Raw genomic sequence first — 16,750 nt, forward strand, 5'->3', positions numbered from 1 at the left:
TAAAAAAATACTATTATTTACGACTTAACTTAACTCATCTCAATATGCAAATGTATCCTTAATATTGATATGAAATATTTAATTAATTATTAAAATATTTATGATTTTAAATTTAAATAAAAGAAAAATAATATTTACAGTCGTAAAAAAAATAAATTTTATAATAATAAATTTTATTCTTTTTTAAAATAATTACACGACGTTTATACACTCTACGGCTATATTTAACGTTACTCTGAACAAAATCTAATCATATCGAGGATTCGTATATACAGTTGACAAATCCAACGGCTGAACTTTCGGCCTTTCACGTCGCATGCTGTATGCATGCAGTTAAAATACGACGAAAGGGCCATTGTCTTTGTGGCAGCCTTGCAATTAGGATGTTTGAAAATTAAAACAAATTAATCCATCTTAATTTATTATTATAATTTTTTTAAATTTTAATATAAAATATAATAAATAATTTAATTTTTTAAAATTTTAAAATAATAATAATATTAAAAAATAATATTTTAATAATATTTTACCAACACAACTTATTTAGAATCACAATTTAACGTCCATATTTGTTGCATAGAGCCTGGACTCTTGCGTTTTTATACAACGAGAAGGGTAGCTTCCTTGTGCGAGTCTTTTTATTTCCTGAGTAACGTTTTTAAAGTGCGAAAGAAGGCTGATCCTTTTATAGAAACGCTGGGCGGCCCGACAGCGTGATCCTTTCGAAATGGCAGCAGAAGAGGGACAAGTGATTGGTGTGCACACTGTGGAGGCCTGGAGCGAGCAGCTCCAGAAGGGCAATGACTCCAACAAACTGGTATCTTTCCTTTTTCATTTATTATTAGTCCTAATTTCTTTCAATATTTAATCTTTTCTTGATTTGTTTATTTTATGGATTTGATTTTCGTCTTGAGTTTTGGGTAATTGGGTTTATATGTATTATGGATTCCAAGTATTGGATCTTTTTTTTTTTTAATTCTTCTTATAAAAAAACATACATTCTTATACGATTTGTTTAGATCCAACTGGATTTTACGTCTGTTACATGGATTTTGAGTTGGCGGGTACATTGAAATATTTTGATGGTTAATGCGTTTGTGGTTTCTATAAGATTCATCTTGATGTTTTGATGGCTGACAATTTTTTTTTATTAGTGTTTAATGGGTACACTTTTCTGATAAAGTTTTGGACCTTGGCTTCATTTTTTCATCTTTGAATCGGTGTTGTCATTCTGAATACGTTCCGCCTCAGGCCCTGTTTGTTTGCGTTTTGGATTAATTTGTTTGTTTGAATTTTTTGTATCTACGAGTATTCGTTTAGGTTAAATCTCTATATTTGTCTCAACATGTTCTGTGATGCTCGGAAAAGTTCACAAATCTCTGGTTCTGTTTGGTTCTCGGAAAATCGGAGTGGAAGGAAAGATAAGACGATTATAAATAATTTTGTTAAAGAGCTTTTTTGTTAAATTTTTCCCACATTTTCTGAGAGCTTGCAGAGTTTTTTCCTCCGTGGATCTATCTGCAGTAAAACAAACAAAGTTTGGATTTTGGCATAAAATATGATATTGGGGTTTGAGTGTTTAGATCGTTGTAGTAGCAACCAAACGATGAAGGTATGGTTTTGAGCCATAGAATTGTGATACAACAGAAATTTAATGGTTGTGAATTAGTTGCGTTAGATATGGACTTAAAGGGACATTTTTTCAGTGATATTAAAATTCTTTTAGTGGGATGCCAAGAGCCTAATGGCCTGATGGCATGTAACCCGGTTCTCCAAATGGAAAACTTGGGTTCGAAGCCCCCACCCCCGTATCAAAAAAAAAAAAAAAAATCTTTTAGTGGGGGTTTCTTTTTTCGAGTTGTCATGATCGGTTTTCGACTAAATCAGTAACAAATAATTTGTTCAATCTTATTGATAATATATCACGCGATCATTATAAATTTCTTTAGCCTCTTAATTGACATGGCTGCTACAGTTTCTTTAAAGGGAAGTCTGTACCTAACAAAAGAGGGAAAGAGAAGGTCTGGTGGTGGTGGTAGTAGCACTAGTAGTGTTCTCAAGTTTCTAGGAAAATAAAATAAAAGTTAAAAACCTCGCTTCCTTTGAGTCAATTTAGTCACGTTCAGAGAGTGATGCTACTGTTGTTTGTATGTTATATTGTTAATTGGTGCATTTGGATCACGTGGAAAGGTTCCCTTTCGATTTTTGGGTTGCATTCATTGTATGCTTATTTGATGCAATGGCGTGGACCACATATTCCCCATTGATGTTACATCTTTTGCCATCTTATTTCTTTCTTAGCATGTACTCAACTCTCTGATTTGATGCAGATAGTGGTTGATTTCACCGCGTCCTGGTGCGGACCATGCCGCTTCATTGCACCGTTCCTGGCAGAGCTTGCCAAGAAATTGCCGGATGTCACATTTCTCAAAGTGGATGTGGATGAACTGAAGGTAATGTGAAGGAAAATTTTCTCTCCATGAATTAAAAAAAACTCTCAAAATGTAGAACTGGTAAGAAAAGTTCTCTCTCTTAAAAGAGACAATAATACTTTCTGTTCTTTGCAGTCTGTAGCCCAAGACTGGGCTGTGGAGGCAATGCCAACTTTCATGTTTCTGAAAGAGGGGAAGATTGTGGACAAGGTGGTGGGAGCAAAGAAAGAAGAACTGCAGCAGACTATTGCAAAGCACGTGGCTACAGCACAAGCCTCCTAATAATCCTCTTCAATCTGTCTGAAGAGAGTGTTTATTAGACCTTACCTTATGCTATTTAATCTGGGTCTCTTTCTTCTCTCTTTTACTGTTACTTTATCTTGTTACTACTAGTAGTCCTGAATATCACACTTGAGGAGGGCCTTTTTATTACTTGCAATAAAAAAAAACGCACTTAAAGCTGGTTTCGTGGTTTAATTATTAGGATCAAGTTTCTATTTCTTTGAAGTTTCTATTTGTTAATTTTTAGGATCAAGTTTCTTTGTCAAATTGTCATGTCTTTTTCGGTTCGTTGTGGGCTTATTCCACTCACCTCCTCCCTAAAAAGCTGATAGCAGTCCAAGATTAATCTGAGAAGTTTAGCACCTGGGATACACGTCTGAGCCCTATAAGGCCCCAACCCCTCTTTAATAGGGTTGTCAATTTGTGTGTCCTCCTTGTCTAAGGTTGCGTTTAGATGTTGAGTTGAATTGAATTGAGTTTTTTATGAATAATAATGTGAATTGAGATGTTGGAGTAAGTTTTGTGGTATCTACCTAAGATGAATTTAAATGTGTTTGGGTGTTAAGATGAGTCTAGATATATCTATGAGAAGTTATAAGCCGAAATAGATGCTTGCTGACCACTTGTTTTATACATATATCCTTTTTAATTATAACTTTTTTTATTTAAAAATGAGACAAAATGCACAATGAGAATAGTGAAATGTCTCTTTCAAATCCTTGAAACCAGGTTTGTCAATTGTGGGGCTCTCAGATGAGTTTAAAATTGGTGCATTCAGTCTGCATAAAACGTTTGTTTGGATGTTGAGGGCAGTTCAAAAATAAACTCAGCTCAGATGATTTTATCATCCAAACGAGCCCTAAATCTACATCCTCATGGGATAGGGGGGCATGCATGTCTTTCTAGCCTGTCCGAGCAGCCCACCATTGAAGCGGAACATAAAAAGACTCTTTCCATGTTTAAATTAGAGCCACACCTACTGTCAACGATAACCTTCGACCCTCAAACAACTTTCACCCTGTACCCTTAGACCGGGTTGAAATCTATCTCCAACGCCATGGGCTCCATTGTCCAACACTTCACCAATGGTCTACTCTATCTTCTTAATTCGTTTCTTCAGTCATTCCTGGACATGCGAGTACAAGTCAGTCCAAGTTGCATCTTGTCCCTGTATTTTAAGACGACTAGTTAATATTATCATTAGAGTTCATTGGATTCATTATAGTAGGGTAAAGAGCTTTTTCCTCACAAATAATGTGAAATCTCATTCACCACCTTTCTATACTCAATCCGAGATATTATCGTTCCTACTTACCCTTTTTCACATATGTTGAAACTCGAATAGATAGTAATTGGATTTTGCAATGCATCAACTACTATTTACCCACACATCCCACATCTGACAACTTTTTCTTTATTTTTTCAAAATGCGTGGGGTGTGTACAGTGAATAGTGACTGATGAGAAGAATTTTTCATAGTAATTTATGTTGTCATGTGAGTTCAAATCATGTCAAGTCGAGTTCATCACAAGTAAAATTTAACCCAATCCATTTAATTAAACAAGTCAGATCCTTTTGTGTTGTGTTCTTATCAATTTTGCAATTTGTAACAAATACTATCAACTCTAAATGTGACGTGTTGAATTCACAAGCCGCAACAAATTCATTATTGAGTTCAAATCGTATAAGAGAATGGATTCTTAATAGTCACCGGATGGTGTTGTTGATAAATAACCAATAGAACTGGACAAAGTGAATGCAAAAAGTCACCAAAAGGTACCACCATGAAGTAGGATGGTCATGGAATTGACTTTAAATTAAGAAAACTGCTTGCACAGAAAACAGTGACCATATTAGGATCCGCTCCCAACATGAACCTAATTGGGTTTTGATTTTCCCCAAGCAATACAGGCAACTATAAATCACACTAGCATAAACATCAAACCACCTTTTTCCCAGTGCCCATTTCCGGTTAAAAGGTCGAGGACTGGGGCTCTGAATTTACCACAGGTTCCAAATTGTAGGACCCCGGGTATTTACAAACTCGCCTACCTAACAATCACTATTTTACACAAAGTCCATTGGCCCTACTTAAATTAAAAACTAATTGCTTTCAGCAGCAAACACTTGGCCAGAGCTACTATCCATCTGACATGAAGATTCTCACTCACACCTAACAAACTAGAAACCTTTCTCCTATTCTTCTTCTTTTTATTCTTCTTTCCTTGCTTCTCTTGCCTCTATATATGTAGTTAAAGTCAGATGGAACATTTATGAGTAGTTCTAGCGTCTTTTTCACCTGTTTAATCACCCCAATTTGTGGTAGTCATAGGAGCACAAACAGCTTCAACTGATAACCTCTTCAACACATTTGGACATGGGTCTTGCCCAAAGTTACTGTTGGATATTGTCACCGTGCATCTCTGCTTCCCTATGCACTTCTGTAAAAAGTGAAATTATAAAGGATTAAGCATCATCAAAATAATGAATGCATTGTACGAGATTGTTTAAAAGGAAAGGACATCGCTGTTTGGGTACCTTCTCTAAGATAGCATATGAGGTTGGGGCATGGCATGCTCCTTGCTGGTAACTCCCACAAGTTCCTAGAGGAGTTCCAAAGCTGGCAAACTTAATGGAAGATATGCTCTGCCCCTGACTACACCGCAGGTGAACCTTGGGTCTGTGTAGCTCTTCTGATTTTCCATAGCTTTCAATGTGCCAATTCTTAAAGGTAGGATGGTACTCCGTGACCTCAGCACAAACACTGGCCATTGATCTCTTCACAAGAGAAATGCTTGAGGGATTTCCTCCAAGTTCCTCAAAGATCACCAACAGATTTTGTGTTGGCTTCAACCAAGACCGAGGCAAGTGGTACCTGAAAGGGGAAATATTGTTGGGGGTTAATGAAGAAATTCTTTGGCCCAGTAAGATATTCAATGCTCTTTCGTTCTCCAGCACTAGAACATTTATTATAGATTTCCATTTCAGTCGTTACCATCGTTGAGTGGGCTTGCCACAACCCAGCTGACACTTTGGAGGTCTAAATGTTCCAGCATAACTGCAACCATTGCAATTACCGCTAGCATATGCAGTCCAATATCTCCCAATGCTCTGCCCATTAATCCATATTTGACCTTTGCCCATACCCTCCATGTCCAAGGCCAGTGGTTCATCTCCTTCTGGTGCATTGAAATATGTCTGCCAAGTAAAGAGAGAATTTAAATTTTCAATACCAATACATTTTTCCACTATGACATAGCATTTGATTTGTTTCATACCTTATGCCAAGTCAATGGCTGTTGTTTCTGTGCAGCTAATGATCCCCGCATCCATTCAACAGAGGAAATGGCATTTGGAGAAACTAGGTCCATGGCTTCTCCTTTTAGTCCTACCTGTTTAGGGGAGGCCACTGTGAGGAAAAATTATATGCATCAAAACTAAATTACTAAAAATTGGGGAGGCAAGACATGGCTACCTGGTAGGTCCATTTCTGCCAGGATAAGTCCCACTTGCCCTGGTCAAGTCCATGCAGTGCCACTGGACCAAGGATTCCCGTGTTATATGACTCAAAGTGGCCACCCACGTTCTTCAGTAGGAAAAAGAAAAGTTAAGTCCATATAAGAAAATGATTATCCATGTAACCAAAAGTCAAAATTCTGAAGTAATGTCATCTTTTTTTTTTTTTTTTGGGAGTTTTTTTCCAAAAAAAAAAAGTTGCTACCAAAAGTCAAAATGCCTGTGCAATATTGTTTAGACTAGGCTTTGTGTGTAGCCATCAAAACTAAAAAGCACTAAATCTACCAGTTGTGATTTGCCTGATTTGATCAAAAAACCACCTAAATATTACGTTCTACTTGAGGATATGATTTCATCAATAAAGCACCCAAAGCTTAATTTTTATTTCAAGATGATTAGTCTACGCAGGGTTCCGGATCCTTTTCTTATCCTGCCTTGATTAATTCGATAAGTTTCCCCAGAATAGAGAAGTCTGATGGCAAGTTATCTTAGGTATAGTTAACTATAGCCCATTAGGATGGAAGTAGGAGACACCATCTTCTGATGTTTTGATGATTGCACCATATCGATTTGTTCCTTGTCTAGTAGGTTACAATATTACCGGGGTAGGAAACAATACAGGTGGGGAAAGGGAACTAACCGGCAAACCAACGGCAACACTCAGCAGTGCAATTCTGTTTGTTCCAGCACGTAGATTAACCTTGCCAGTATAAGTGAATCTCCTAATGTCCCTTGTCCCAAACGCAGAGCCTGATATAATATAATAGATGTTAAGGTCTCCTTGCCAATCAGTTAAAAAAGCAATCCATGGGAAACTAAATTAAATCTGTACCTGAAAGCTGTCCGTTAACAAAGACATGGACAGCATGGCCAGTTGATTGAACAATTAGAGTGGGGAGTTCACCTCCATGAAGGAAGGATTCAGATTGGCCAATTTCAACACTGCAGGCAATTGAAAAGGAAGATTTTGTAATAGGAAATCATTGTAAGATCCTTCTAGACCACACTTTGAATTGTGTCAATGAAAAAATTGGGCACATGTCTAGAGCACCCCAACAATAAATGTGATATTAAGTCATGAGGTTATATCATGGGAACTAGTACGTTGCGCAAAAACATTTTTCTCCTAGCTTTTCATCTTCACTAGTATCAAACTCCACCAATGGTGGGTTCTCTAGTGAGAAAATAAGAATAATAGTGACAATATACAGCATCGAGGAGTTCTGCTGAGCCGGTGGGTGTTGAAAGAAACGAAATATCAAAGTAAACAGTCGTGTTGCAAACACAATTTCTTCCACGTGAAAAAAATAAATAAATAAATAAAGTTCCCAAAGAACAGGTAGACAAAATCACACGATGGATGCATCCTCACCTAGTTATGTACCAGAGATAATCACTAGTATCCCTTGTGACATTTATCTGCTCCAAGAGACCAGGGGCAGTGATTGTTGAGCTATCATCCAGAGAATAAATATCTTCATCATAGCTTTCCCATGAGAACATCTCAGCATTTGTTGGCAACATTTCCATTTGTGATGTTTGAACTCCAACCTAATGGGGAACAATGAGAACCAGTCAATAACTCAGAAAGTTCTAGTAGTAATTTTATAAATTGTAGAATGAAACAAGATGATTCGAGAAAAATTCTCACCAATCAATTACACTCCAAAGACTATATCAAATTCATTAGATAAAATATCATACCTTTGCTGTATTGAAGACTACATTTCTGCAATCAGGAAGGATGCTGATGGACCAGGGGGGCAAATTATAGTGCATGTTATTGAACATCACTCTTGCGGTTGACTTTGTGTCATAATTTGAAAGAAAAGCTGCACAATCTCCTGATTCTGATGAGTATACATGAGCCTGGAAAATAACAAAATTCGAATGGCATCGGTGAAGTTGGCTAAACAATGCATTGCCAGATGTGGGAGAGATTGAGAATAGAAGTCAAAACCTGTTGAAAGCTCCCCAACGATGTCACAATAGGATCGGCTGAAACCAAAGCTTGCTCAGACATCTTAATTGCCCTATGAAGCTCCTTCAGATGGCCATACTTTGGTTGCCTAATCAAACCTACCATGTTTTTGCAGGAAATCATTTATATTGAAGTCGATGTGCCTGGGGTGATATACAAGGAGTGTAAATGTGTCTGTGTGTGGGTGTATGTGTGGAGAAGCAACTCAGAAATAGAGTTCTTTTTTTCAGTTCAATTCATCTAAGTTTGGGTGATGGGTGGTAAAGGCCTAAAAGTGTGAAAATGCATCCACAAGAATGGCTCCCTAGTACTCTTTTGTTTTGGTTTCAACAGTTCTTCAAGAAGAATTATTCAACAATATGAACTACTTGGGAAAAAAAATGGAAAATAATTTTTTTTCATGCTCACCGTATTCATCTATTGGAGCATCATAGTCATAGCTTGTAGTGATGAAAGGACCCCCAGCTGTACGTCCAAAATTGGTTCCTCCATGGTACTGTTTCAAAAGAACACAGAACTCGGTTTTACTCTACTGGTTCAACATTATAAATTGCCTGTGTCCTCAAAGTAAATGCCAAATAAAGCCAACCATGTAGTAGTTAACCAAAGATCCTCCTTTCTGTATGAATCGAGCAACTGCAAAAGCCAAATCCTGGACTGGTCGCTGGTGGAGTGGACCACCAAATTCCGAAAACCTTAAGACCAATAACAAATGAGTGAAAGGGTTAAACTTGCAAATCTCTGGTTAGAACACAAAATGAACTTATTTATAAAATACCAGCCACTCCAAGCCTCTGTCCACATTGTGGGCTTGTACGGTTTGTTGGGAGAGAATGCATCACAGTAAAAACCATTGCATGTGTTTATCTGTCATCAATGGAGAGAAAAAGGTGTTTTCAGACAACCAACAATGGCTTCTGTTAATTAATTTAAATGCCAAAGAATCCAAATCATACTTAGGATTGCTAATTGAAGGGCAAACAACAGTGAAGTAAATTAGATAGGTTGGAAAAAAAAAAGGTTGAGAGTGATTACCACTGGATCTGGGGCATCTTCTTCCTTGCACATCACCCAGGGGACCCCAGTTCCCAATTCAAGAGCCATATTTGCTGCCCAAGTCATGTAATTGTGACCAGCAGCCCCGAGTAACTTGCTCTGTGCCCCATACTCATTCTCAATCTACACAAGCATAATTTGCAGAATTCATTATAGTAACTCTATATATTGATTATTTAAATTCACTTCCATAAGAGATAATCTAAAAACTTCCATATTGTTCACATATATTTAGCGTTTTGACACAAAGCCAAGACATTGTCGCATAAATTTTGCAGCCGCAAATGGAGGAAAAAGGGACAGATGGAAAATCCAAAGACCTAAAACTTTTACCTGAGAGAGTATGATGGGGCCACCCTGGGACTCAAACAGGTTTTCCGTCTTCATCAGTCCCACAATCTTCTCAGTGAACCCTTGCATTGCCCTCTGAAAGACCCCGTAAGTGTGTGCTTAATATGCTAATATTACACTAAGTAATGGAGAATCATGGAATTTCTACATGCTTCATTGATTTTTCTTTTTACTATTTATACAATATAAAGCTGGGAACAAAGGTTTAGGAAATGAGACCTTAAAAGGTTCATTGTCTGTTCTGAAACTGATGCCCGGGATATACTTGAGCCAAACGGGAAATCCTCTTAACACAACACAAAATTAAGAGCAGAAAAATGTGCAATAATCAGGTTAAACCCTCAGGCAAACAAACGTACGAACTGTAAATACAAAAAGCAAAACCGGAGTAGAAAAAGTAAGAAACGCCCCACTGGTAAAACTGGTTTTAGATCTAGAAAAAGAAAATCGGTGCATACCCAAAATTCCACTCCGCACAAACATAAGGTCCAATGCGGAGATGGGCATAGAGCCCTGCTTTTTGTATGGTCTTCATGAATCTCACCAAATCATATCTCCCTTCGAAATTATACTGAAACCCACATAGGAAACAGAAAACAAAGCACACTTTCAGATAAAATGCTAAAGAAAAAACAGAGAATAACAGAGTACGAGCAGTTCAGGAAACAAGTAAGGAGAGAAAGTAAAGTACATTGCCAGGAGAAGGCTCATGAACATTCCAGAAAACATAGGTTTCAATGACATCCAGACCTCCATCTTTTGCCTTCTGTATCAGGTCCTCCCACATCTACATGCAGCTCATTCACCAAGAAAGTCAAAAACAACCCCAAACATATTTCACCCAAAACACACAGAGACAGAGAAAATGGAAACGATTAGTGTACCTCGGGAGTACTTCTGGGATAATGTATAGAGCCAGAGAAGAGAATTCTCCTTTGCCCATTGATGACCATGGCCTTCCTATCGTAGGTCACGCTACACTGGACCGTCTGGAAACCCAAACCCAGAAACCAGACCAAACCAAAGAAGAAGACCAACTTGGAAATCGAGTTAATTTCCATTGCTGTCTGCACACAAAGCTGGGTTCTTTGGGGCGGAGGGAAAATCAATTGCGCGGGTTATGATACGTGGAATGCAGAGAAAGAGAAAGGGTTTACGGGGCTTTCGTGTAGTTAACAGTGTAGTGACGCAGCAAAACCAACTGGGTCCATTCTATGATTTGGACTCAATGCTCAGAGGTCTCTGGGACTCCGAGCAGGGCAATTTATAAGTAATATATTAGAAGCACGACAGCTTGCCTTTTTCTTTCACGCGCATTCACAAGTGGCGTCGTGGCGACTACCATAGCACTACTAGCAGTGCGTGGCTACAAGCTAAGGATGAAGCGAAGCGTAACTACTAGCAGCAAATTTAGGGACCTTTATACGGTTGTTGACTAATATCAGATGCATCCATTTTTAAATGAGTTTTGATATGTTTTACGTATCAATTTGTATATTAATATTATTTTTTAAAATTTTAAATTTAAATTAATATTATTTTTAATAAAATTTACTTTCTGATTGATCATATTAAATATATGTATGTATTAATATGCATAATCACTTATAATTAAATTTTTTTTTTAAATATCTCATCTTAAATTTTATGATTTAAAATTAAAAAACAGACATAAAATATATATTATACATTATACATAAAATAAGTGGAGGGAATTCCATGAATAATTATAAAATATTATGAAACTTTCTTGAGGTGTCTATTTATCAATCATTTAAATCTTAAAATCTAGTCTCTAAGAAGAGTGTAGGGTATTGAATAGTGATTGATGTATAAAAAAACTCATACATATTTAGTTGTTGGATTTGTTGCTTTCTTTTTTTTTCCCTTTTATTTTTTGAATTTCTTGATTAGTTTTTTGGAGATTCTTTTAAGAGCTCAATAAAGCAAAGAAGAGTTTACAAGAGGACAATCATGAACCAACAACTTTCAGTGAGTTATTGATAAAGAAAAGGATTAATATCTCTTAGAGTTGCTGTCCGAATTAATTTAAAATATGAGACAAGTAAATACATAGAGACTAGAGTGAATCATATAATATTTATCTTATTTATGATAATGTCCAAGATACTCGAAATAGTAGCAATAATATTGTAGGATTTACTTAACAATATTAGCAATAATTATAGTAATAATAGTAGCAAGACCTTAATAGCTTGACGACATATGATTCAGTTCTCTAAATAAAAAATCTAGGTTCGAAACCCTTCACCTCATTTATAAAAAAAAAAATAATAATAATCTAGTTTTCTCTTACGCTCTAGATTTAGAATTTGGATAAAAATTCTAAAATATTTTTATATTTTTTTAATAGAATTGCTTGAAAAATGTTTTAAAACTTCCTTATTTTACCATAAAATTGCTTTTTGCATTATGCTAGTTATAGAAATACCATAATTAGTTAATTACACATTATTATTTTTATTTTATGTGCATTTGATAGGAATTTTGAAGTGTGGGGTTTGACTTGTCCAAGTCATTATGAGGAGGGACATTAGAGGGTAATGAAAGCTTAAAGAATTAAACATTGGCATATGGGGATATGCCTCGTTTGCTGCCCTTTTGTCTCGGGGCTTTGTACTTTGACATGGACCCCATCCGTACCATTATTTCCATGTGAACCCGAAACTCCCTTCACTTGCAGCCCTCCCATGCCACCTTCTTCTTCTTCTTCTTCTTATTATTATTTCTACATCACACATACCCTACCAATATCATCACCTTTTATGTCTCAACCCTCTTAAATTTGTACATCTCAGTATATCACGGGTAACTGCATGCGTCGAAGGCCACAAGGAGCCAAATTATTGTAATGTCGGAACAGAAGGTCTAAATTACATGACTTATATTCTAAAATGAATAGTCAATGATACAATTGAAATCTCATTAAAACCTTATAAAGAGTAAGCACTTCACCTTTCCAAACAACGTGGAATCACATACACCACTTACTATTATCCATAGTATATAGGGTATCACAATCTACCCTTCTTAAATTCTCGATGTCCTGGTCAGGCCTGTCTATTGTAAGTGACATGGCTCAAATCCCACATTTATAGTTAGGATAGTCTCTGATACTATTTGTAACGCTCTAATGAAAGGTTCAAACCACATGACATATATTCCTAAAGGACTAGTTAATGATACAATTAGAACTACATTGAAATCTTATAAAAAGTAAGAACTTCTCATTTCCAAGTAATATGGGATCACCACATACTTTTATCCATATCATATGGGATATCACAATTATCACTCATATATAGTAAATACAAATCAATAAATATTAATAGTCTCATGCTTCTTCTGTTTTTAGCCAATGATATTTTCTCTAATTTTTTAACCGAATTGGATGTCCAACATAAAGATAAATATAATATTAAGAGTATTGTTATAGACACAAAAATATTAAATAAAAATAAATCTACAAATTGACGTGACTTCATGAAACACCACGTCAAGTCACGATAGTTTATAAATTTATTTTTATATAATTAGTTTGTAATTAAATGGTTTAATGTAAAGGATAGTAATTTGATGAGAAAATTTATCATTGTTTATTATAATTTTTTAAGGACAACTGGCAATTTCTCATAGCATTACAGTAGTCAGTCCCAACCTTTGACTTCATTCTGTCTTCCATTTTAAAGTTGAAGAATTCTAAAGTCGTTTAAAAAGAAATCTAGGTTTGTTTACACATGAGAAACAAAATAGAAAAAACGACATTAAATTGATGAAACCCACCATTTGAATTTATAAAAACAAAATAGCATTTCAAGGCTGTAATATAATCAGGTTAAGATAAGTATAATTGAGAGTTTAAACTTTGTTTATTTATTCCTATTCAGCTAAACTCGATTATTTGAATTTTTCTGAATTTGTTTGATTGGGTTATTTATATTTTATATAAAAATTATTCTATTATCAAGCCTATGTATATTGCATACCATCCCAATTACTTAATAGTAATAATTAATTTGTAAGATTCAAATTTTAAAATCTCTCATCTAAATTAAATTATGTCACATAAACACTTTGCTAAGTATGTTATTCACACCGACATATAAATAAAATTTTTATATATATAAACTAAATATCATAATTAAAGTTTTATATATTTCCATTAACCCATTCTAACTACTTGTTGTTTGGTTATTTTTAAAATTATATCATTCAAGTTAATTATATACATTACATCTTATGTTCTTGTCTATGAATATAGAAAAATCAATCTCAAATTTATATAAAGATAAATGTTATGCATTAACTACTATTCATTCTCACACTCCACACTTATAATTTTTTCATAAGATATAGAGTTGTGAATAATAGCTGATGAGAATAATTTTTCTTGTATAAATCAATCTTTTGTGTGTGTACATTGATGTATATGTATACATATGATCTGTCTAACCATTTAAATAAGAGCTTATAGAGCTGAGTCGAATTTATACGAATTGGGCATCTTTAACAAAAGAGTTTAAATTTTCGGTCAAAATTGCTAATTATCATATTAGAAATGAACACTTTAACTAATTATTTGTACCATCGTTGTGGTTTAAAGCAACTGGACCAAAAGTATAAAGCAAGCAGCTACTAAAGACCAACCCATATTACTTTAAAGATCCCAACTTTATTTATAGGAATCTGGTTTATTAGAATATTTTCCACCAAAGTAACATGCATCAAGCTCTCAATTACTACAATAATTTTAACGGTAAAAATAGAACTTTTAAGTTCTCGAAACATTTAAATGATTAATAAATATTATAAGATTTATTTTATGTGTCTATCTCTCTTCTATTTAAATATTTTATTCTTAAAAAGAATGTGAGGATGTAGTCAAATTTTTTTGGTAGGCCATGGCCACAAATTAAGTAACCGCGCATTACGAGAATACCTAATTGAAAAGGAAAAAGAAAATGGTTGTTGGAATATTTGTTCTCATCTCATGGGGGAAGTTGGAAGACCAGCATCTCCCCTAGCTGCCTTATTAAAATAATCATGCATTAATCCTAATTAATATGCTCTACTGAATAGAGTCAACTGGGGCCAATAACAAAGATAGTCATCATCTTTAATTGGTGTCACATACATACATACATATATATATATACACACACACGAAAATGGCTCTTGGTGCGTTAGTCTCAGGATGCACATGACATAATGATTTAAATAAAAAAAATAAAAAAATAGTAACTTATTTGTCTGAAAAAAGAAAATACAAAGTTAAAAAAAGATTAAAAAATTAAGATTAAAAAAAAATTTAAACTTCAGCAAAGTATCTAATCGTGAGGCTATTAAGGACCTTTTAGTAAGACATGATTCTTCATTAAATTCTATAAGGGAGTTACATGTCAAATAGTCAAAGGTCTTAAGAACCTTTTGGTAAAACAAGATACTTCATTAAATTTTACAGGGAAACTACACGTCAAATGGTCAAAACTTTTAAGAACTTTTTGATAAAACAGGACTTAACGAAAAAATAAGAAAAGTTAACAAACAAATAATAAAATTTATTATTTACAATTAGATAGCTATTTATTATAATAAAATAGAGATATATATATATATATCTATGTATGCCCCCCCATGGGCATGTTATGTGGGCTAAAGAGCCAAACTCAAGCAACGTTCCTTTTACCTTGTCTTCTCTTTTGTATAGGGTCCAGCGGCGAGAATGACGGAAATTAAGGAACGGGGAACCCTACGACAGTGGTCCCACTCCACTCCGCCTAATCCGACCACTATTTTCTTTGCGCAGATTTCGGTTTCTATAGGTGTACAATTAGGTCACGCAGTCATCATAAATCTCACCCACTAATTAATTAAAGATAATTACTGGATCAAGAATTATAATAATATTAGATATAGTTATAAATTGTACGAGTGTCGTGTGTTTATTTTAAAAAAATATTAAGATATATTGTTAAAAATAAATTTTTTTCGTATAGATCATATATTGTATTTATACCATTTTTAAGATTACTCTTCATAAAAAAATAATAATATAATGTATAGTGAAGTGTTACAAAGGATTAAAATAAGAATACTGCTACATCTATAAAAGAATTATACAAAAATAATCTTACAAACTGATGTGACTTTTTCTGATTCGTTAGATTTATTTTATAATAAAAATAACTTTATAATCTGATGAATCATATCAAATCATGTCAGTTTGTATGATTTTTTTTATATAATCACTTTGTTACTGGATAATTTTTCTTAAAATAATAGCTTCTTTTAACTTAAACCATTACCTTAACGCCTTTAGTTTTTATACTGTCTGTTATATTCTTTTTTTTAATCCCTAAGTGATGCATGTTGTTCTGTCACCTCATGTTTTCTTCCTCGAGGAGGAAGAACAAATAGATGACAGACATCAATTTTTTTGGAAGGTGGAGATGTTGAAATGGGTGCAAGTGGGTGCAGAAGTACTCTTTTCTAGAGGTTTTGCACAGCATATAATAGACATTCATGAACTGTCTTACAATTCCGGAACCTCGTGTGTTGTATCATGGCACCTTATGTGTGTGAAATCAAATGACACCTTGTGTGTGCTGTATCTTTATTTATTGGAAAATTCCACCGCATTTTCTCATTGCAATCTGAAAGTGACCCCCTTGTGTTATGTCATTTTTGTCTACTCCTCATCCACACAATAATGCCACATTCGAAAAATTCTACTTAACAAACCAACACTACTCACATGCACACTTGTTTTTATTTTTTATTTTTTTATTTTTTTCTCAACAGATGTGTGGTGTAGGCCTGCTCAGTAGAATAACTCTACCACATTCATCATCATCATCATCGTCATCATATATATATACATATAAAAAACTCTATTTATCATCCACATACATACCACATATTACACTTATTTTATTTTTTCTCCTATCAAATATATGGTGTATGGTGTGTAGAGATGATAAGTAGGAAAACTCATACACACGCATAGGTTTCACTATTTGCAGACAACAGAACATAATGTCATAACATTTAGTGTATCCCCATGATTTGGTATCTTTTTTCATATTCCTCTAAATTAGAGGCGTGGGATTAG

At 34.6% G+C, this 16,750-nt stretch overlaps 2 protein-coding genes and 2 long non-coding RNA genes across 4 annotated transcripts in view; 2 read left to right on the forward strand and 2 right to left on the reverse strand.

Annotated features, from left to right (window-relative positions):
- LOC121262308 overlaps nucleotides 1–12,902 on the forward strand; it is a 24,474-nt gene extending 11,572 nt beyond the window's left edge. The window contains exon 3 of the long non-coding RNA XR_005940081.1: nucleotides 12,861–12,902. This is a non-coding gene — a long non-coding RNA (uncharacterized LOC121262308). The remainder of the gene's footprint in view (nucleotides 1–12,860) is intronic.
- On the forward strand, nucleotides 611–2,720 carry LOC121262305 (thioredoxin H-type-like). The gene is made up of 3 exons (XM_041164715.1): nucleotides 611–817; nucleotides 2,331–2,453; nucleotides 2,568–2,720. Exons 1-3 carry the CDS (start codon nucleotides 728–730, stop codon nucleotides 2,712–2,714), a joined length of 360 nt encoding a protein of 119 aa, XP_041020649.1. The 5' UTR covers nucleotides 611–727; the 3' UTR covers nucleotides 2,715–2,720.
- LOC121262306 lies at nucleotides 2,610–16,558 on the reverse strand. Its single transcript, XR_005940079.1, has 2 exons — nucleotides 16,518–16,558; nucleotides 2,610–2,719 (listed from the first exon to the last, which is right to left on the reverse strand). It is a non-coding gene; the product is annotated as an uncharacterized LOC121262306 (long non-coding RNA).
- Nucleotides 4,481–10,954, reverse strand: LOC121262303 (beta-galactosidase 3-like). The gene is made up of 19 exons (XM_041164709.1): nucleotides 10,503–10,954; nucleotides 10,310–10,405; nucleotides 10,077–10,189; nucleotides 9,838–9,904; nucleotides 9,601–9,693; nucleotides 9,247–9,390; nucleotides 8,990–9,078; nucleotides 8,801–8,906; nucleotides 8,620–8,707; nucleotides 8,191–8,309; nucleotides 7,935–8,099; nucleotides 7,603–7,781; nucleotides 7,063–7,172; nucleotides 6,871–6,980; nucleotides 6,190–6,300; nucleotides 5,993–6,106; nucleotides 5,710–5,912; nucleotides 5,253–5,589; nucleotides 4,481–5,155 (listed from the first exon to the last, which is right to left on the reverse strand). The coding sequence occupies exons 1-19, from the start codon at nucleotides 10,677–10,679 to the stop codon at nucleotides 5,018–5,020; spliced, it is 2,559 nt and encodes an 852-aa protein (XP_041020643.1). The 5' UTR covers nucleotides 10,680–10,954; the 3' UTR covers nucleotides 4,481–5,017.
- Nucleotides 16,559–16,750: the final 192 nt, after the last annotated feature.

This window comes from Juglans microcarpa x Juglans regia, chromosome 4S (assembly GCF_004785595.1).
Source record: "Juglans microcarpa x Juglans regia isolate MS1-56 chromosome 4S, Jm3101_v1.0, whole genome shotgun sequence".
NCBI classification, from domain to species: Eukaryota; Viridiplantae; Streptophyta; class Magnoliopsida; order Fagales; family Juglandaceae; genus Juglans; species Juglans microcarpa x Juglans regia.

Bases quoted from the DNA above. Each gene is read 5' to 3' on its own strand.
- LOC121262303 (XM_041164709.1), bottom strand. From the start codon at position 10,679: ATGGAAATTAACTCGATTTCCAAGTTGGTCTTCTTCTTTGGTTTGGTC. The intron at 8,907-8,989 runs GTATTTTATAAA...ATTGGTCTTAAG, and splicing joins ACAGAGGCTTGGAGTGGCTG to GTTTTCGGAATTTGGTGGTC. The intron at 5,156-5,252 runs GTACCCAAACAG...CACTTTTTACAG, and splicing joins CATATGCTATCTTAGAGAAG to AAGTGCATAGGGAAGCAGAG.
- LOC121262305 (XM_041164715.1), top strand. From the start codon at position 728: ATGGCAGCAGAAGAGGGACAAGTGATTGGTGTGCACACTGTGGAGGCC. The intron at 818-2,330 runs GTATCTTTCCTT...GATTTGATGCAG, and splicing joins GCAATGACTCCAACAAACTG to ATAGTGGTTGATTTCACCGC. The intron at 2,454-2,567 runs GTAATGTGAAGG...TGTTCTTTGCAG, and splicing joins TGGATGTGGATGAACTGAAG to TCTGTAGCCCAAGACTGGGC.